Source organism: Lithobates pipiens, unplaced genomic scaffold (genome assembly GCF_037356315.1).
Source record: "Lithobates pipiens isolate NorthernLeopardFrog02 unplaced genomic scaffold, aLitPip1_a1.2 Scaffold_19, whole genome shotgun sequence".
Classification (NCBI taxonomy): domain Eukaryota; kingdom Metazoa; phylum Chordata; class Amphibia; order Anura; family Ranidae; genus Lithobates; species Lithobates pipiens.
The window spans coordinates 189,048,153-189,069,563 of NW_027507764.1; the positions used below are offsets into that span (position 1 = coordinate 189,048,153).

General features: G+C 41.5%; 1 protein-coding gene across 7 annotated transcripts in view; it reads left to right on the forward strand.

Moving 5' to 3' along the window:
• The window catches only part of EZH2 (enhancer of zeste 2 polycomb repressive complex 2 subunit), an 81,655-nt gene that overhangs the window by 19,403 nt on the left and 40,841 nt on the right, over positions 1 to 21,411 (forward strand). For all 7 annotated transcript variants that reach the window (XM_077491594.1, XM_077491591.1, XM_077491596.1 and 4 more), the window contains exons 2-3: positions 16,594 to 16,717; positions 20,664 to 20,792. In XM_077491594.1, the coding sequence (XP_077347720.1) occupies positions 16,601 to 16,717; positions 20,664 to 20,792 (246 nt within the window). In that variant the 5' untranslated portion in view covers positions 16,594 to 16,600. The remainder of the gene's footprint in view (positions 1 to 16,593; positions 16,718 to 20,663; positions 20,793 to 21,411) is intronic.

The window sequence follows — 21,411 nt, forward strand, 5'->3', positions numbered from 1 at the left end:
CCCCTTACTCAGGGTTGATTTGATTTCAATCACGATTTAAATCTCTAGTAAAAAGGCTTGATGTGAGTCATTTTTAAAGATGTTATGCTATGTTACATGCTGCTACATTGGAAGGGAAAATGCCTTTACTGTATTAGTCAAGTGAAAAGAACATTAACCTTTTCAGTATATTCGGTGAGCATACCATTCACCCCGCACCCATGGTATTCAAATATCAGGGACAAACTTAACTTTTTTAAATGGCCTTTTATGTATCCACCATTGTATGTATCATCTTGTGACTGTGTTGGTAGCTGTGCTGTAAAGTAGGAGTCTTGAGTTAGTGATGTGTTTGCTGCTATTGTGCTCATCCGTACCGGACCTTCCTGGTCCAGCACCCCATATCCTGAATTTGTGGTTGTGGAATTGCTTTTACATCGTTGCATATTTTATTAAATGTCTTCTACAGGAAAGTGGCAAAGCTTTATATCATGGTATTATCGTGCTCATCTCAATTACCATTGTTACTTAGGATACAAATTGCTGACAAAAGCAAGTTCTCATGGAGTGTTTTGTCTGCGCCCTTGGTGTATTGAGAGAGATGTGTGCATTGATGTCATCAATGAAGGTTATATTTTTGACAGATTATCAATTTTAGGCAGTGTAATACCTCATGGGTAATACGTGCGAGAGGCTGTTATGGTTGCTCCATTTCCAGAGACAATGTATTCACAACTGCTTGTAATGAATGTGTCTTTTGTGTATTTTTTATTTGTTTTATCTTTCTTAGGAAAACTGGTTTAAAATACAGCATTTAAAGCACAAAATTATTTTTTTTGCGGATTTATCATGTAGATTCCATTTTTTTTTTAAATGGGGAATGGTAACGCACCAACAAAAAAAATGCACTATCTAGAATAGCATCTAGTGCACTTTATAACATTATCAGGGCAGGATAAACAATTGGGCAAAATTTACATGTGCCTATGAGTAGCTTTTCCCTGTAGAATTGTTGACTATACTTTTATTTATCAGTAGGAGCATTTTTTTTAAGCCATGTTTGTGCTGGGAAAACAAGGAAACTGTTCTGTGTATAAAAAGTAAGCTGTGTTATTTGGATGGGATGCCTTCGGGCTCCAGCAATGGAGATTCAGCCCTGAACATTGTACAGATTTCACATTGTGAAACTTGTACAAAGCAAATAAACCTGAAATTCTACAACACACATCAGCTACATACTCCAAACTTCCACTGGAGCTCTGATTATTTAGGGGGGGGGGGGGGGGGACTGTTGTGTGTGGGGCATTCTCCTAATACATTGCTCTGTATCAAAGAGGCTGGTTTCCCAAGATTTGCCTAGTTTTGGGAGCTTGTGGCAGATTGGCAGGTGGGACCGAGAAGGTCAGAGTAAGCATTGTATGCCTATATTGCCTTTATCAAGAAAATGTGTTAGGGGAGTAACATGGTTGCTATGCATTAAGGTTTGCAAACCTATCTCAGTTGACATCGCAGACCATTTTTTTTGTTTTTCGAATTTTAGGTAGGCTCGAGGGATTAGAACAGCTTTCAGGTTTTTCCTTGCACACGGGGTGGGCTCTGTTGGAGTCTGCCTGCACAGCGGGGAATTTGTCCATTAATACCTGCTAAGCAGGCAAATGGATGGTCTGTGTCCACTCCGCTTATGCACAGTGGACACAGACACAGCCGTTCTCTTTGGGCGGTTGGATATAAATGAACTGTCTGTCCGTTTTATCTAATCTGCCAGACGGATGGGGAACGGATCCCCAGCCATCTGTTTTTGGACCAAAAGTATCGGTACTCCTGCAAATGCACCAATACCTGAAACCGATACTTTCAGGCTCCGTTCTTTGAGCTGTCAGTGGGTCTGCCCTGTTCACAGCTGAAGTGTTAAACAAGTCCGGTAATTGGAGCTGTCAAAAAAAAAAAAAAAAAAAGCAGCCCACAATGTTTATTAAAAACATTGCTCAGCTGCTGAAACACTAAAATAAAAAGAAACATTGTTTCTTTTTGAATCTTTCTGTTTCTTCATCTGCAGATCAAAGGGGTGGACAAATGTTCCTCTGTTTAACCCCTTATTAACCCTTAATTTACTCTAATCAGCCTTAATTAGCTCCCTAGTCTCTTCCATTTAATTTATTTTCCTTTTTTTTTTTTCCACGTCTTTTTATAAACAATAAAAACTTTTTTGTTCACTTTGTTAGTGAATATTTTACACACACACACACAAACACACTTCACATTGAAAGTGCAAAAAAAAAAAAAATCTATTTCATTTGTAAATAACTTTCCAATGCTTTGTACCATTGCTGACAGCTGAAGTGAAAACAAAAAAGTTGCAGTTGGTATCGGCAAGTACTAAAAAATAACTAAAAATTATCAGTATGTGTAATTGTAAAAAAATTGTAAAAAAAAAAAAAATTGTATTGGTGCATCCCTGGTGTCAACGAACACAATGCCCATTGACACCCACCACTCCAGACTAAAGGGTCCGGTCGGGTCTGCCTGAAAAATGCTGTACATCTAAAGGGGGACAATCAAAAAGAAAAATCATTTTTGCTTGTACATGATTGGATGATAAAATCAGCAGAGCGTCCCCTCATTTGAGATCTACCCCTCAGAACTACATTGACTGCACTTGTAGTGCAAAGTGGATTTGCCTTTACACCCCTTTCACACCAGGGCGTTTTGCAGGCGCTGTAGCGTTAGAAATAGCGCCTGCAATCCGCCCTAAAGAAGCTGCACCATTGTGTGTGGTGTGAAAGCTACAGCGGTGCGCTGGCAGGACGTCAGAAAAAAGTCCTGCCAGCAGCTTCTTTGGAGTGGTGAAGGAGCGGTGTGTTTACTGCTCCTCCACCGCTGCTCCCCATTGAAATCAATGGGGCAGCGCTGTAACACCGCCGGCAAAACGCCGCTATTGCGGCGTATTGCCGGCGGTTTTAACCCTTTCGCGGCCGCTAGCGGGGGTAAAAGCGCCCCGCTAGCGGCCGAAATGCGCCGCAAATCTGGAGGTAAAACGCTGCTAAAAATAGCAGCATTTTACCACCGACGCAATGGGCGGTGTGGTGTGAAAGGGGTCTTAGTAAATCGACCCCATTGTGTTCTTTTAGCTTTAGAGTTGTTGTCGGAGTAGGCAGTGAGGGAAAATTTCCCACGATTTCTCACTGTTCTGTTGACGGGGGTTAGATATGGGCCCCTTTCACATGGGCTGTGTCCGCTCTGCTATAAAAAAAAACGACAGGGAAGCAGTACCGCTCTCCTCCTATGGGGCAATCGGATGGAAATGGACCGTCTGTCCATTTCTATCTGGTCCATCGGGTGGATATGGAATAGGACCACTGTCCGTCTGTTTTTGGCACACAGGATCGAATCAGATGGCGGTGGGTGTCAGTGGACATGCGCCTGCTGATCCCCGCTGTTCCATAGAAGAGACTGGAGGGTCCGATCAGGTCCGCCTGAAAAACTGGCAGGCAGACCCGCTTGGACAGCCTGTGTGAAAGGGGCCATAAGCTGGCCATACACTGTGAGTGAATTTCAAGTGGTTACTAAGAAAATTGTTGGCTGAACAGCAACTGCGTTCCAGATACTGTTCAAGTATTCTGACAGCGGGCAGCACTGGCTGTCAGAATACAATAGGTAAAGAGCGAGATTCATCCATCTGTGCTGTTAGCATAAATGGAGTAATCTGTTAGAAAGCTACGGTTGTATGGCCAGCTTTATAATATATAAATGAAATGTGTTTTTAGGTAATTATAGCGGCTTCTGTTGTCTGACTCACTGAGCTGGAACACGTATGCAGATCACAAAATTCGAGGTCCTTTCTGCATGATTGTAGAATTAGATGGTTAGGAAGTCTGACAGTGGCGGCGTCCCTACTTCTCTGACACATTTTGTAATGTAAAATGTGGGGAAGGGTTAGATCATGTAAGGGTTTTTATTTTTTTTCACCACTGCTGTCTATTCCTAATTTGGTGGATTCCCCAGCATGCTTTGCAATACTTACAGTATTCCTGCCAGAGGGAACACTTCTCAGTATTATCATGGTACCATTTGACACGTAAGGCTCCATTCACACTAGCGTGGCTCCAAAGTCGCACAATTTCCAGTGCGACTTTAATTACGATGTTAAACTTGATAGTCCCATTAAAGGGTTGCAGCAAAATAGGGCAGACACTTTTTTTTCAAAATCGCCGGGACTTTAAGTTGCACCAATCTGAATGGGTGCCATTGAAAAGGATTGCTGCGACTTGTCATGTTCAAAGTTGCATGACAAATCGCACAAGTGTAAAAGGGAGCCTAAAATGCAGTGCAGAACCAGATCATTTTATGAGTATTTAAATATAATGCAGGTAGGGATGCAGAATGGATTGACAATTCTGTGGGGACCCCTGAATGAGAGGCAGGTGTTGGTTGTATTGAGGGGCCTAAAAATAGAGCCTGCATGGATACAATTACATGTAATTGGTCTCCTGTTAGTTAGACCCTCTAGAGCACTACAAAATAGATAATAAAATCGTTCTATACTGGAAGGTGTTTCTTTTACTGTGATATAACATTTTATTATATCCAAAAAGGAACATGCAATGAATATATTTTGTGCATTTTTTGCAGTTATACTGTGGAGTTTATAAAACTGGAGAGAGCAAAATCTGGTGCAGCTCTGTATAGAAATAATCAGCTGATTGGTTTCTGTGCAGGGCTGTACCAGATTTTGCGCACTCCAGTTTAAGTAAATCAACCTGTGTGTGTGTGTGTGTGTGTGTGTGTGTAAAGTTGTAAACTTTGTTCCAGGACGGCATACATGAGAGATGGCTCAGTCCGTCAGGAAACCGCTCCCAAAACACTTGGAACAGCTTCCTTTCCTAGGACAGCTGTAAAGCTGGTCCTTGCTCCCTGGTGGGGTTTGGGAGCGTGACTTCTGGCAGCTTCCACTCTTAAACTGGCTAGTGTAATGTGACTGGCCTCAGGTGATAAATGATGAACCAAATCCTCCCACATATGCTGTACCGGTTTATCTGCAACCCTCTTTCTCATACAGTATAGCATTGCAAAGTACAAAGATTAGATGATATTTGTTAGTGTTTAGGGCGGTGGATCTGACCCCACACACATTGCACAGCCCAGAGCAGAGAGTTGAGTGTAATCTGACACCTGAGTGGAGGGAATGGACACAGCCTCAGGTGTGCAGGTTTCCTTATGAGGCTGTGTAGATGGGGGTGTCAATCACCTGCTGTGTTCTAGAGGAGGGGGACAGGCCATGGATTGTCTGATGCCTGGGAAAACACTAGGTGTTACATAGTGAGGCAGTTACACGATACCTGAGGATATATTTTGTTCATTTTTAATTTTAGAGGTTTACAACCACTTTTAAAGTAGAATTCCAGGCTAAACCTAATTTTAAAAATGCCCCCCCCCCTCCCTCTTACCGCCTATGCTGACCAACCTGTGTAAGATATGAATAATTTACTTATTTTTAGGTAGGTCTGGTCTCATGATCTCCTGTGTTAGGCAGCGCGGCTGGCTAAGAGAGGAGAAAGTGCTCGGCAACGGCTGGGAGTGGTGACGTCACCCATAGATGGCTATGGCTCATTTGTTGTTGGCGCTCCCTCCTCTCCACTGCAGCTGCCATTGGCTGACGCAGGGAATCTGGATCACGTGATCAGACTGGAGTGGGATAAAAATAGGTAAGGCATTATCTTTGTTGCAAATGTTAGCATTTTCAAGAAAGATAAATGGGAGGGAGCATTCTCAAGATTAGTTGGCATATCCTTGAATTCTGCATTTAATCATCGTACATTGTTTGGTGTGCAGCCTATACTTCTCCTCACTACAGTTAGTAGATCATTCTGTTTGGATGCAGTTGCCTGGGGTCATAGAGTTGTTACAATTTACAGGCTCTCCAATTTATTTACATTCAAGTGCTATCATTTCTTTTTTTTTTTTTTTTTTTTTACATGCATTAGCCATGTGAAGCAATATTGGATATTTACTAGCAGAATTCTTTGCTTTTCCACAAATGATTGTATAGAATATATTGCATATATATCTGCAAACCTTTCGTATACAACTGCCGCACCTCACAATGCTTTCATCTTTTTAATGAAGGCTATACTGTGAGTTCATTTGCCTGGGGCAATTTAGATTGCATTGCAGAGTTCTATGAATTTACAGATGTACTTAGTACACGGAACAAAATATTGGTTGATGGGGAGGGAATAATGCAGCGATTGTGTCGTTCGGTATTCTAGGTTCTTCTACTAGATATTTTATTACGATCTGCAAAATTAGCACAGCAGAATGTGGCACAATATATGCTTGGCATTGGCACTTTTTTTTAGCTAAAATTGAATTCTTTTAGGCCTCATGCACACTGGACTCTTCTGAACGCATTTTCTCTTGGCACGAGAAAATCGCCCATGTGTGTATGGACACATTGGAAAACATGGGGGTGGTGGAATTTAGAGCTAGAAGGGGGAAAAAAAGTGAATTATTGTTATTATTATTATTATTAATAATATATATAAATTTGAGCTGCAGGGAGCATGAACCCCTAATAGTGAAAGTACAATTTGTATAATGCATAATCTCAAAGTGGTCACATTTCCTAGTCCTGAAATAAAACGATTACAAACCTGGACAATTGAAACCGAGCATATTAAAAAATAAATAAATAAGCAGAAGCTACCTTCAGTAAAAACTGCATGTTAACGTGATCAGCTTCAGATGTAGGCATCAGTTACATGCAAATATTCTAAAAATGATGTAAAAGTCAGCTGTTTATTTGCCTTCTGTTGGGCCACCAGCCCTAGCATATACGTGATAAGGTGTGCTTAAAGTAGCATTAAACCTTCATTATTTTTTTTTAATTCAAAAATTTTAACAAAATGGTGTACTTACCTGCTCTGTGCAATGGTTTTACACAGAGCAGCCACGATCCTCCTTTTCTGGGATCTCCAGCTGGCCCCTCCTCTTTGACAAGTGCCCCCATGGAAAGCGGCATTTCAAAGGGAGCACCCGTGCAGGCTCGCTCCTGAGCTGCCCTGTCTGCGTCTGTTGACACAAACCGGGCAACTTGATTGCAGCAACTGACAGCAATTTGACAGCAGCGGGAGTCATAGCTATCAAGCTGCCCAATGAGGAGGGAGACAGTGGCATGAGCCACTGCTCTCGTGCACATCCCTGGATCGGATCGGGTTCAGATAAGTATTGGGGGGGATCCTGCTGCAGAGAAGGTCTTTTTAATGCATAAAGGTAAAAAAAACCTTGATGCTTAAGAACCACTTTAAGCAGTTAGTCCTGACAGAAATTGCAAATGTTTCCAAAAGAGACCAGCGTGCATGTGGAGTAAATCGCATATCTATTTACATAATATGGTATTAATATTAATAAAAAGGTATAGGTTTTTCTACTACAAAAAATGCATAGGCATCACATATCTTTTAAAGGACATTGAAGAATAAAACTCACACAAACGTTTTATTGTGGAATTTCAAGGCTGGGAAAGGAGAAACGACATGGTTTTTGTGAGCGTTACCTTGATTTTATCTGAAAAGCTCATGGGAGTCTTATAATACATGCAAATAAAAGTTTTTACCCCTTAGTATCTGTATTAGTTTGGATTTTCTTGTTGCTGAACTGTGCTCTGAGCCATTTGGGTGTTTTTATTGGTTTCTGGGAAATATAGATTTATTGAGCTTTGATATGGGTAAATGCTTTATTTAGTCTGGGTTTCCCTCATCGCATAGATGTGAAAGCAGCGAATCCTGTGTGTTTACAGCACCACATCACAATTGCACTCTGTTCATGTGAACCGCTGCAGGTGTCATTGTTAAGACAACGGCAACCCGCAAAACACAGTACTGGATCCATGTCCAGTGCGGCAAAATAAAGGTGCATGTACCTTTTTAGTGCAGGTGCAGTGCGATTTGAGCCATACAAAATGAATAGGCTTAAATCACACTGCAAAAAATTGCATTTGATATGAACAGGAGAGCGGTGCGATTCATGCCCAAATTGCATGCGGTTCCCCGCACCACACTAGTGTGAACCTAGGCTGGAATTGGCTGTGCAGTGATGGTGTCATTTGAAAATTAAATGGTTAATTTGACTTGGAATTTACTTAAAATACCCCTTTCTTTTTGTTTAAATGCTGCTCCCTGCCTTCCAGTGCCTTATGCTTGAATAGTTGAGCAACAGCCATGCTGTTCATCACAAGACTGCAGTCAACAATTTCTTTATTTTTTCTTTTAAATTTGCACTTAGTTACATTTTCAAGACGGGCTTACAGTACTGTTCTAAGCGGTACTAATACACAAAGGTTTACCAAGATTTTAGAAGCAAAACTGCAAAGACAACAATCTCTAGGATTCCTCCAGATTGTTGTCTTTGCAGACTCTTTCTTAACGTTTTGCTAAGCCTTTGTGTATTGGATTTGCTTTGACTGAGAAAAATGGAACACCCAGAAAGCTTGTCCTGAAAATGTAACCGTTGGTGGAAATCTGAAAAAAGGATCACAGACTGTACTTAAACTGTGCCGTTTCAAGTGTACTAATATCTCTACAATCTCTGGATTGGGTTCCTTATTGGGTCCGGTTGGTTATAGGACAATGAGGTCAAAGTGCCTATTAAACCGAGCATTCATTTTTTGACACCCTACACCAGTGGTCCCCACACTGCAGCCCGAGGACCAAATTTGGCCCTTTGCTTGCTTTTTTTCCGACCCTTGAGGCGCTATTTCTTCTATTGACACCAGTGATGGAGCACTATTTCTTCCACTGACACCAACAATAGGCAATCATTCCTCCCACTGACCCCAATGATGGTGCACTGTTCTTGCCACTAATATCAATGATGGGGCACTATTCTTACTGACCACGCTTTTTAAATTCCACTGACCACCAAACCTGAGACATTGTAAAATCCCATTGATGCTGGGGCATTTTCTATTCTCACTGGCCACAGTCTGGTCAACCTAAAGTCTGAAAAGCAGTAAATTTGGCCCTTTGTTTAGGAAGTTTGGAGACCCCTGCCCTACAAAATCGCTGTAGTAGTATAGTGGATATATATATATATATATATATATATATATATATATATATATATATATATATATATATATATATATATATATATATATATATAAATAGCTATTAGCTACTGGCTATGAACTTCACTACGTCATCACGTTCGAATCTGCCAGACTTTTGGAGGGATTGTGTGTGGCTGAGGCCCCTTTCACACATGCTGATGGTATGTCCGTATTTCATCCATCCGTTTGCGGATGAAATACGGACATCCATTCATCCCTATGGGATAGCGGGTGTCTGCGGATGCTCATCCGCAGACACCCGATTTCGTCCGCCTCCGCAACAGTCCGATTCTGCAGACGGAGGAAAATCCTATTTTTCTATCCGTCTGCAGAGCGGATCGGACGAACACGGACACACAGTCCGTGCTCGTCCGATCCCCATAGAGGAGAGCGGAGAGCTGACAGGGCGGTCCCTGCACAGTGTGCGGAGACCGCCTTGTCCGCAGCCAGCTCAGCGGGGACAACGGAGCGATCCCCGCTGAGCGAGCGGATCTTCACGGGGCGGATCATTACTGATCCGCCCCGTGTGAAAGAGGCCTAAGTCCGTTCGCTTGAAACAGCTGAAAAGTCCCTTGGATAGTCCGATTTTTGTGGTGTGTGTGCATGCGGCATTAGGGCCGGTTTACACTGCGGGCGATGCGAGGCGACACGACTCGCCTCGCCGCAGTGTGACAAGTCGCCCCCGTTCTGTACAATGGAACCGTTCTGAGAGGAGCGACTCGAGTCGCTCCGACTCAGAAAAAAGGTTCCTGTACTACTTCTGGGCGACCTCGGGGCGACTTGCATTGACTTCTATACAGAAGTCATCTGCAAGTTGCCGCTGAGGTCGCGGCAGGTCGCGGCGAGGCAAGTCGGTGTCGCCTCGCCTCGCCTGCAGTGTGAACCGAGCCTTACTCTTCCTTCTTAGATCAAAGGGATAGAACTTCTGTGTAAACAAATAATCCAGGCAATCTGCCAAGTTTTCAACAACCTGTAAATGCAGGAAGTTTAACCACTTAAAGTCTAAATCTCTTTCTGACACTCCTTTCTTAAGTTAAAATCAATATTTTTTGCTAGAAAATTACTTGGAACCCCCAAACATTATATATATTAGCAGAGACCCTAGGGAATAAAATGGCAATTGCTGCAATATTTTATGTCACACTTTATTTCAAATGCAATGTTTTGTGAAAAAATACACTTCAATAAATAAAAATAAAAAACTAAACAGTAAAGTTAGCACTTTTTTTCTGTTTTAATGTGAAAGATGATGTTCCGCCACGAGAATCGTGAGAGAATCATGATCTATCCTCTAAGCAAAAAAAATTGTGATTCTCATTTTAGCTAGAATCGTGCAGCTCTAATGTGAACTGTGAAAGCTAATGTGAATACGCTCAAGGCAAATAACTAGTCCCCATTATTGCCTATAGGCTCCCAGCACCTGATCTTTTATGCACTACTGACTTGCCATGCTGTGTTCTGCATCTCTGAGTGGAGGTGGCCAGCTTGATTGAGGAGGGCTTGTGCTTGCCAATATACAATAAGTGCCCCCTTAAGGACAGGTGATCTTCTCTGATTGGTAGGGAATATGAAGAAAGCAGCAGGGGTGCAAAGGATCAAAAAACTCATGGATCGGATCGTTCTTCGGATGAGAGTCACGGATTGGATAATTTTTTGGATCAGCAAATAATAATTGAATTTGCAAAAACCTGTGAAAATTCCACCACCATATAGCCCCCACTGTGATATCCACAATCTCCCCTACAGTAATATCCATGTCATCTCCCCCACTGTAATATCCACATCATCTCCCCCACTGTAATGGCTGGGTATTGCAGAGTATTGGCAGGGTATTGCAGAGTATGGAGGGATGGCTGAGCATGGATGGATGTGACTGCAATTGTCACAGAGCAGCGCTATAGGCCATACAGATTCAGCCCACATTGCTGCTTCCATCTGATCTCTCCGCTCCACTGTACAGATCAGTACACAGAGGGGAGAGAGGAACTGGCGTCATGACATGACACTGGTTTGTTTACAAGCTCCATTATTTGATGGAGCGATCGCATTGTAAAAGCCCGCCAGGTGTTTCTAAGGCCAAGGCAGCGGATCGCGGGGTGTGCCAATCCGAACAGGTTGACCCGTTCGGATCATGGATCGGTGACGATCCGTTGCACCCCTAGAAAGCAGTAGTAGAGGTAGAGAAAGCATGGATGAAGCAGGGAGATTTTATACTGCAGGCCCTAAGGTACAGCTTCCTCTCCAGCAAGGAAACTGAGTAGCACAGTAGATATTTTCCCTAAGAGAGCACAAAACTTTTATTTTATTTATTTTTTTATTTCTGGTTCACTTTAAAGGTAAATGTTTATCTAAAATGATTTTATAATATTTTTGGTTTAAGGTAATGCTTTTAAAATGGGACACTGAGAACCAAAAATTATAGTAATGCCAAGGAATGTGTGCTGGAACATACGGTAGTTCCAAAAATAACCAGGACACACACTACTTGAGTGGGAAACAGAATAGCTATTTACATTTTTTTCTGTGAATCAAATAAGATGTACAAAAGATTAGAAGCTTTACATGATCCTTTTTTTTTTTTTTTTTTTTTTTTCTCTTGTGATTTCATGGCCTTTTAATTGGAGCTTAAAATTCTGAAAGCAATAATGTTGATTGGACCTTGCCATTTTGTATGGAAGAGATAGAACCATGTTTTGAGTTGAAGCTGTACATTGCTTTTCTCTAACTGAAGGATATTGCAGCACATTTGAGTGGGGTCTTTCGGCACCTGTAATCTTTCAAGCCCCAGAAACAAACCCTCCCCAGCACCTATTCTCGTTGTAGAATCTAAAGTCCAACCATTACAAAAATAAACACCCTAATTTAAATTGAAAAAAGTACATTTTATTATAATTTTTTTTTCACATTGGAGCCTAGAAAGCATTGCAACCACGATCAGCTCTGACTCCTGCAGACTTATTTTTGCAGCTGTTGGTCCTTACAAAAGTACATATCTTCAGTCAAAGGATGGGCAAAAAGTGTCAACGGACTGAAGTAGGTTGATGTCACTGTATTTAGATCCTCCTGAGTCTTTACCACAGTGGAAGATGGGACTTGCACTGGGTCTGCTGGGTTTTATTGCTATGGGTGATCCCACTGGAAGTAGAGTAGAGGAAACTCCACTTAAAAAAAGCACATTGATAGAGGCACTGACTGTATAGGGCACACGTCCCCAGCCTGGGAACTTTGATAAATGGCATCATTTTGGTAGCGGGATATTGTCCTCAATGTTATATTTTGAAAAGAAAAAGGTACAAAGCACGTGGCTTTGCTAGTACCAGCACGTGATTTGGCTGAGCAGGTTGGAAAGCAGGTGTGTCATTTTTGCTATACTTGCAAAGGTATCCATGAAAGAAATGTTTGAAACCCGTGTGTGTGTGTGTGTGTGTGTGTGTGTGTGTGTATGTGTGTGTGTGGTGTTTTTTTTTTTTTTTTAAATGATGGATAACATTTAATTATGAAATGGCTGTGAAATCCGTGCACTTTACTGTTGCTTGACAACAGCAAATTTTCCTGGTAACATGATAAAAAGTGCTCATTGTCGGAAACATAATTTTTAACTGTCGCATTTACTGTGTAAAAAAAAAAAAAAAAAATGTGTAATGAGAAGTGTTTTTGCTGAAGGTCATATGCACATAAGTGCCTTGGCTCTTCTCTCTACATTGTTTCATAATATAAAATAAGAACAACTTGTAAACAAAAAAAAAAAGAAGCTACTTTTTTACTGGATAAATGCCTATTTACTTTGTATCTTATTTTGGAAGGTCAGTTCACCGTAAACGACAATGTGGTGTTTTCAGGTGCTGAGAGCCTGGAGCAGGTAGCTTTTGATGCAGTGCTACTATTACAAAAGGGGACATCTCTCCCGAAGGCCCTCTTTGCATTAACTCTTCAACCCTCATGCTAACTGAATGTTCAGTTTCAATGAATGATCGATTAAAGTGGTTGTAAACCCTTACAAACCACTTTGGCCTACAGGTAAGCCTAGATTAAGGCTTACCTGTAGGTCCAAGAAATGTCTCCTAAACCTACACGGTTTAGGAGATATTTACCTGAAGACAGCCACCGCTGTCTACGGCGCATGCGCCGTAGACAGCGGCGCACTGGGTAAACCGCAGACCGCGGCAACATGCCGCGAGTGTCGGCTCCCGTGCACATGCGCGGGAGTGACGTCATCGCTGGTCCGGTGAATCACAGCGCCTCAGCAGCGAGACCCACCAAGAAGATGGACGCTCGGAACTACAGGGGACAGCGGTGACTTCGCTGGCTCCTGTGTCAGGTAAGGGACACATAATGGACTACTATGCGATGCATAGTAGTCCATTATGCTTTACCTTTGCAGGGAATCAAAGAGGAAGTAAACCCATCAGGGTTTACTTCCTCTTTAAACAAATTCTCGTCCATTGAGGTACACAGGAAGTCTTAAAGCGTATTTCCATTTTTGCAGTCACATTTGAGAAAACCCCACTATATGTTTGTGTTTTTATTTACACAGCATGCCTTCCCCCCCCCCCCCCCCCTCTCTTTTTAAATATATAACTTTTAGATGTTTCTTAGGTGGAGGTGACATGGCTGACTGCAAGTTTTTTTTTTTTTTTTTTTAACAATATTAAGATTGGCCATAGTCGTTGTGATTTTGCTTCCTGCCACAACGGGTTGATGTTGATTGGGGGGTTTCCTTTCCGGTGAGCTATTGTGTTCTCCCAGGGGGAAGCTGCTGGCAGTAATCTCATGAAAATCTAACAGGCTGAGTTGTACCCAAGTTGATTGCTCGATCATCTTGGGTACAATCAGCCTGCCCATATGTGGTTCGAATCACGATCAGTCCCTGTTGAACCGGCCAAGATTTGAACCATCTATTGCCGGCTTTAGAGTCTGTTCCAGGTCTGTCCCAATTAACCTACAACACAAAAAGCCCAGCCCCTAAACCCTAACCCTTTGTTAGGACAGACGGTTTAAATCTAGTTAAAATTTATAATGAATATCTGCCAGGGAATTACAGACAGGGTTATTTATGCCAATGCATGCTCGATGGGCACTTGCAGTTTGTCAGGATTTTGGATTTTAAGGACCAATTTCCATCCTGGTTCATAGTTGTGGGGTTTTGAAGCCCAGGTTTTGAGAAACGGGCATTTCTGAGTATGTGATTTCTATAATGCTAAAAACTAGTAACTTAAGGCTACTTCTCACTAGGCCTATTATCAGGTGTGGAAGGAATGCATAATTTGAGACAGCCATACTTGGTTCGAAATTTGCTCGATTTCAACAGGGACCAGCCAAATTTTGATACATATACGGGCAGTCTGGTTTTACAAAAATTGGTCAGGTTTTTCCCGATCAGTCAGTTCCGTGGGCTATAGCCCTGCAGCACTGATCAGTGTATTTTGATGGCAGGGAAGACTCTCCACTGTCCAAATAAAATGACTCAATGGGAAGAATTCCCCCATCCAGAGGTTTGGTTGCTGCAGAGTGGGCTTTCAGTCCAAATTCTCTTAAACGGCAAGAACTTGTATGACCACAGATCCTTACTCTGTTCAGCACGGAACTGGCAAGCAATAGCAGCTGCAGTGTTGAACTGATTACCCATTGAGCCTCTCGGCATTATCATGTCCTCTATTGCATTTGTCTTTTGTGGACGACCAGCCTTCTTGGCGGACTTGAATGAGTTTAATGTTTGTAAAGATGCAATATTCCAGAAATCATAGATTTGGAACGGCAAACTTCTCTTGCTATGGCTGAAAGGGTCATCCCTTTGGCCTTCGCCTGGACAAGCTGCTGCCAGTCATTTTAGAACGGCTCACCATCTTGCAAAGTCAGTGAAAACTGGAAAGTTAGGCTGCCAGTTAAATAGAGTTTGTGAGATAATTAAAGGAATTGGCACAAGGCGCCAGATGAACACCAATTTTTGAAAGTGTTCTCTAATTTTGATCAATGTTCTTTTTCAAATCTCATTGAAGTTTTTTATTCTGTGCTTCAAAATATAACTCGTGAAATATGCTTAACAAAGCTGTTCTTTTACTCCTGTTTAGATCATTTCAAATAGGACTTAACAGTGATCTTTCAAAAAAATTGTAGGTTCTCTAATCTTGAACAGTAGTGTGTGTGTGTGTGTGTGTGTGTGTGTGTGTGTGTGTGTGTGTGTGTGTATGTGTATAATTGAATTGGAAAGGTGATAGGGGTCTCTGAAAGAACTGAAGCTGTGCCGAATTGTGTATTGCTACCATTGTGTAGCTTGCAATGAGCAAATATGATTCAAAAGTTATAAATCAAAATTAACAAGATTTGAAGATGAACAATCCCTTCTGTACATTTATCTTGAAAATAAATTGTTATACATTTTGTTTTAAAGTTGGGATTAAATACAGGGAAGAGCTGGTTGATAACCACAGTATCTTGAGGCTTGTGTTATTACTGTTCCATTATAAAAGTAGAACTTTAGACAGAACCCCCCCCCCCCATTTTGGATACAGCAGTTTATCTGTCCCGTAGCCAAAACGGGGAGTAAGAGGGAATCCCTTGGGGACCCCCAGGTCACCAGAACTAGTGTCCTCTTTGGATGAATTCCCTTCTATTACTCATACAAATTGTCCCACGATTTAGGACTGGAAAGTAGCATGACAAGTCATTCCTCATGATTTCCAATGACAACCATTCATATTAGAACGACTTCAAGTCGATCCGACTTCAAAGTAGTCCCTGCACTACTTTGGTCTGACTTTGATGCCAGTTACACAGGCATTCTCTGAAATCGCAGCCGTGAATCACGTCAAAATCTTGCGACTTTGAAGTCACAGTAGTGTGAAAGGGGCCTTACTTGTACTTTAAGGTAACCCATTCATTTGAGTTGTCATATCACCAGAGAGGATCGAAAACGTACCTGTATTTTTTTCTTAATGTGGCAGATCACTGCGCACAATAGTGCGTTCCCATGTATTGGGGGGCAATTCAAAATGAATTGCAACACAGTGCAAGTGCACCAACACCCGTTTAGTGTATTACCGAAAAACACAGTAATGAAAAGAGACCCTAAAGGTAGAACAAATGAATGGGTCAGTCAGCAAAATGGCATATGCTAAATTGCTACCAATCCATAAGCCATTGGTTTGTGACTTCTGCAATGTGAATTTGGATTGGGTGCTGTGCAAAGTTGCATTTATAATTTGGAATTGAGAACATGATCAAAGTTAAACAAGGCTGTAGATGTAACTCCCAAATGATTAGGTCTGCATTACAATCTATTGCCAATCTGAATAAATATGTTTTGAGAACCCAGCCATCTACATGTGGCTTTGAGATGTGCTAAATGATATGGGCATCTGATATTGCGTCTAATGTTGTCATGGTTAGCATGTGTCCTTACTTAGTATAAAAATTGTTGTATAACTTTGGAAATCTGATGTCCTAAATATATAGTGTTTATCCTGCTTGAGTGTATGTATGTCATGAATGTTTTTTTTTTATCTCTGTAGGATAATCATGGGCCAGACGGGTAAGAAATCTGAGAAGGGACCAGTATGCTGGAGGAAGCGGGTGAAGTCGGAGTACATGCGCTTGCGGCAGCTCAAGCGGTTTAGACGAGCAGATGAAGTAAAGGTACATACATAAAAGTGGAATAGATACAGTGCTGGGAGATGTATAAAATTACATTACGACATTAGTGTTTATTGACCTCGTTATTGTAACCCACGTCAGAGGCAGTTTTTCTAAGCTCCTACGAATGCATTTAAACTGCAACTGTGATTAGATAAGAATTTGAGCCGTTTTTATAGTTTCGAGTTCCAGTGGGTTCATTTTCTGCCTGGCTTCGACTGTGCATTAAATTCACACCAATATTATTATTAATATTATTTTTACAGTGCCTTGAAGTATTCATACCTCATAAAATTTTCCTCATTTTGTCATGTTACAACCAAAAACATAAATGTATTTTATTGGGATTTTATGTGATAGACCAACACAAAGTGGCACATCATTTTGAAGTGGAAGAAAAATGATAAATGTTTTTCTTTTTTGTTTTTTTGTTTTTGTTTTTTATATATAAATCTGAAAAATGTGGTGTGCATTTGTATTCAGCCCCTCGAGTCAATACTTTGTAGAACCACCTTTTGCTGCAATTACAGCTACAAGTCTTTTTGAGTATGCCTCTACCAGCTTTGCACATCTAGCAGTAACATTTTTGCCCATTCTTATTTGCAAAATAGCTCAGGCTCTGTCAGATTGGATGGAAGAGTGTCTGTAAACAGCTATTTATAAGTCTTGTTACAATTTCTCGTTTGGATTTAGGTGTGGACTTTGACTGAGCCATTCTAACATATGAATATGCTTTGATTTAAACCATTCCATTGGAGCTCTGGCTGTATGTTTAGGGTCATTATCCTGCTACAAGGTGACCCCATGATGCTGCCACCACCATGATTCACGGTGGGAATGGTGTGTTCAATTTTCCACCACACATAGCATTTTGCTTTTAGACCAAAAAAGTAAAATTTTGGTCTCATCTGACCAGAGCACCTTCTTCCACGTGTTTGCTGTGTCCCCCCACATTGCTTCTTGGAAACTGCAAAAGGGCCTTTTTATGGCTTTCTTTTAACAATTGCTTTCTTCTTGCCACTCTTCCGTGAAGGCCAGATTTTTGCAGTGTAGGACTAATAGTTGTCCTGTGGACAGATTCTCCCACCTGAGCTGTAGATCTCTGCAGCTCCCCCCAGAATTACCATGGGCCTCTTGGCAGCTTCTCTGATTAATTCTCTCCTTGCTCGGCCTGTCAGTTTAGGTGGACAGCCGTGTCTTGGTAGGTTTGCAGTTGTGCCATACTCTTTCCATTTTTAGGATGATGGATTGAACAGTGCTCTGTGAGATGTTCAAAGCTTGGGATATCTTTTTTTTTTTTTTTTTTTTTTTTTTATAACCTAACCCTGCTTTAAACTTCTCCACAACTTTATCCCTAACCTGTCTGGTGTGTTCCTTGGCATGGTCATGGTGCTGTTTGTTCAAAGGTTCTCTAACAAACCTCCGAAGGCTTCACAGAACAGCTGTATTTATACGAAGATTAAATCACACATAGGTGGACTCTATTTACTAATTAGGTGATTTCTAAAGGCAATTGATTCCACTAGATTTTAGTTAGGGGTATCAGAGAAAAGGGGGCTGAATACAAATGCACACCACACTTTTCATATATTTATTTGTAAGAAAATCTGAAAAAAATGTATCGTTTTTCTTCCATTTCACAATTATGTGGCACTTTGTGTTGGTCTATCACATAAAATCCCAATAAAATACATTTACGTTTTTGGTTGCAACGTGACAAAATATGGAAAATTTCAAGGGGTATAAATACTTTTTCAAGGCACTGCATATAGCAATATGTTTGTAACCTTTTTGCTTTTACAAAATACAGATGTCTCTGATGAATGGGTCTTCACGGAGCTTCACTAGACTTTTGGACTGGCTTCACATCAGCTCCACCAAACCGTGGACCTAAATAGAGAATGACCTTACAATCCCTGTTCTCACAGCTTCCCCCTGTACACCTCCTTGCTTGGAGTATGTGGTTCTAGTATGGGACAGGTCTCATGCCAGAACTTTCCTTCCAGCCAAAAGGTTTCAGGTTCAAACTCTTCAGTTCAGAAGTTGTCTTACGCTTTGCTTCAACATTCTGACATTGTGGGACAAGAAAGTCATGTCTCTCTGGACAGCTCAAATAGCTTGACACCAAAGACCCTTGCTATTTCTGGCTTGGTGGCTCAGAATCTGGCTTTTTGACTTGGGAATTGCTTTCTTCCTATCATTTGGAATATTTTAGCACTATAGGCCAACCTGACAGGCTGAGGAGGAACCTTGTCAGTGCAGGAGGCTTAGTTATTGGAGTTACCTGGTTTCCTGATGAGCATCCCGAAACTTGGGTTAATTGGTTTACCTTGAGCATTGCACCAACTTGTTGGAGGGTCATCAAAATTATATCCGTTGCACAACACCACAGCGGTGGCATATATCAACCATTAGGGAGGAATCAGAAGTGTCACTGTGGCCAAAGAGGTAAACGGAACCCTGTCCCAGGCCGAAATTCATGTTCCAGCCTTGTCAGCTATGTACATTCCAGACCAGTTGGTAGGCATATTTCTTCAGCCAGCAGTGCCTTTATTTTGAGTGAGTGGTCCTTACACTTGAAGGTGTTCCAGGACCTGTGTTGCAGATGGGGAACCTTTATTGCTCCTGACCTGGCCCAGGTGAATGTTGTATGCTGACCTGGTAGAATTATTACAGATGCTTCTTGGGCACTGACAGATCTTCAGAATGTTCTGTCCCAAGGGCCAATTTACCATCCTGCATCTTGGTCGCTGACGTTACAAGCTTGGCTGTTGAAGCCCAGGTTTTAAGGCGCAGGGGCATTTGAGTTTGTGATTCCTATGATGCTTAATTTTGGCTCAAATTGTTTGGGGGGGGGGGCAAACAAACTGAAAAATTCAGGAAAAAAACCCCCTTATATTGCAGCCTCACTGTGCCCATCGAACAATGCCACTGGGCTCCCGCCTGCCTCTATGTCCTTGATGTCTTCTCCCATCCTCTCCTATGATTGGACGACTGATAGGCATCCAATCACAGCGCCTGTCATTTCAGCCAATCAGGTGACGGATAACAGACACGAGTACCTGATTGACAGAGAGGTTCATTGTTAGGAAAGCAAATATTTCTTCGCTTTTTCTAACACAGCTGGGTGAACTGCGAGTGCCAAGCATGGCGCTAGCTGTTTACCTTATTTGACGCCTATTGGAGCCTATGGCTCTAATCGGGTGCTTCAAAAACACCCCCCCCCCCCCCCCCCCCCCCTCAGCTGAATAGGAGGTGGCAGTGGCAACCATAAATTCATGCAATGCATGAATCTATCTGTTGGTGATAGAGGGGGTGGCTCCCGTGCGCCCTTACGGACGCACCGCCACTGTTTCAGAGCATTTTGGGTGTTCTATGATACCAGTGTCCTGGTATCATAGTTAAATAAAATTTCACTACCTGTTTACGTTACAGGCTTACCAGAACCTGTAAAATAATTTGATGTTTTGTAAACCTCTTGCATAAGTTAAGGGATGGTGGTGCTGTAGCTTATTACTGTCAATACACTGAGGTTTGGGTGATTATTGAACTCTTCAGGTTAGTAGTTCTAGCAAGGCTTGCATAATTTTCTTTGGAATAGAAAAAGTAGGAATCTGCAGTTTGTTTGCTTAAATTCTTTTTTCCTGATTTCACCCATTAGGTCTATTTAAAAGTTTTGGCAAAGTTGATGGGTTCTGTTTTTATTTAATTTTTTGTAGGTGTATGAAATGTGCATGTCTTATTAAATAAGGAAAGAGTCTAAACTCTTAGCAACCATTCAGAATTTCTTTCAGACTTCTAACAAACTGGCGGTTTGGTACTACACTTGCCCATCATCTTAGCTTTATGCATTTTCTTATAAAATAAGAGTTGTTCTGTAATGCTTAAAAAATCAAATGTTATTGCTATTTGGTGCTGCTTATTCATTTTCAACCACTCTGTTTTGCAGAGTATGTTTAATTCAAATCGGCAAAAAATTCTGGAGCGAACTGAAATTTTAAACCAGGAATGGAAGCAAAGAAGAATTCAGCCTGTGCACATTATGACCTCAGTCAGCTCTCTTCGAGGAACACGAGAGGTTTGTGTTTAGACTTTAATATTACTTACCCCCTATTGTGATACTTCTCACAATTGTAATTTTTTATGTTTTTAATCATTTTGGTCTTTGCCGCAATAGAGGTGGTTGTGCTGAATTAATTTACTGTTCAAATAGAATCTTGGGTTGTACTATGCAGTTATCAGAATTGCAACATAATAGATGCAAAACATCCTTTTCTGCAGTATGAGAATAGTCCATTTATTCACGCTCTTTTTTTCTTTTAAATAATAAGACTGTTATACTTACAAGCTCTGTGCAAGGGTTTTGCCCAGAGCAGCCCCCGATCCTTGTCTTCTAGGGTCCCCTGCCTGGCTTCTCCTCTTCTCAGTGTGCCACAAAGCCACTTCCTATGGTGAACACAAATTATGTAAACGTTGCATTGGAAAGAATTAGAGAAAAAAAATATTATTTTTTTTAAATTTAGTTTTAAAGCGGTAGTAAAGTCCACTTTACTTGATTTTTATATAAATATCTCCTACACGGGCACCTTTTTGGAGATATTCACATTCAATGCAGCCGGTGACATCACTGGCGCATGTGCTCCGAAGCCTCGGCATACTGTGCCAGATCTTCAGAGCACTGCATTGGAACCAAGGGC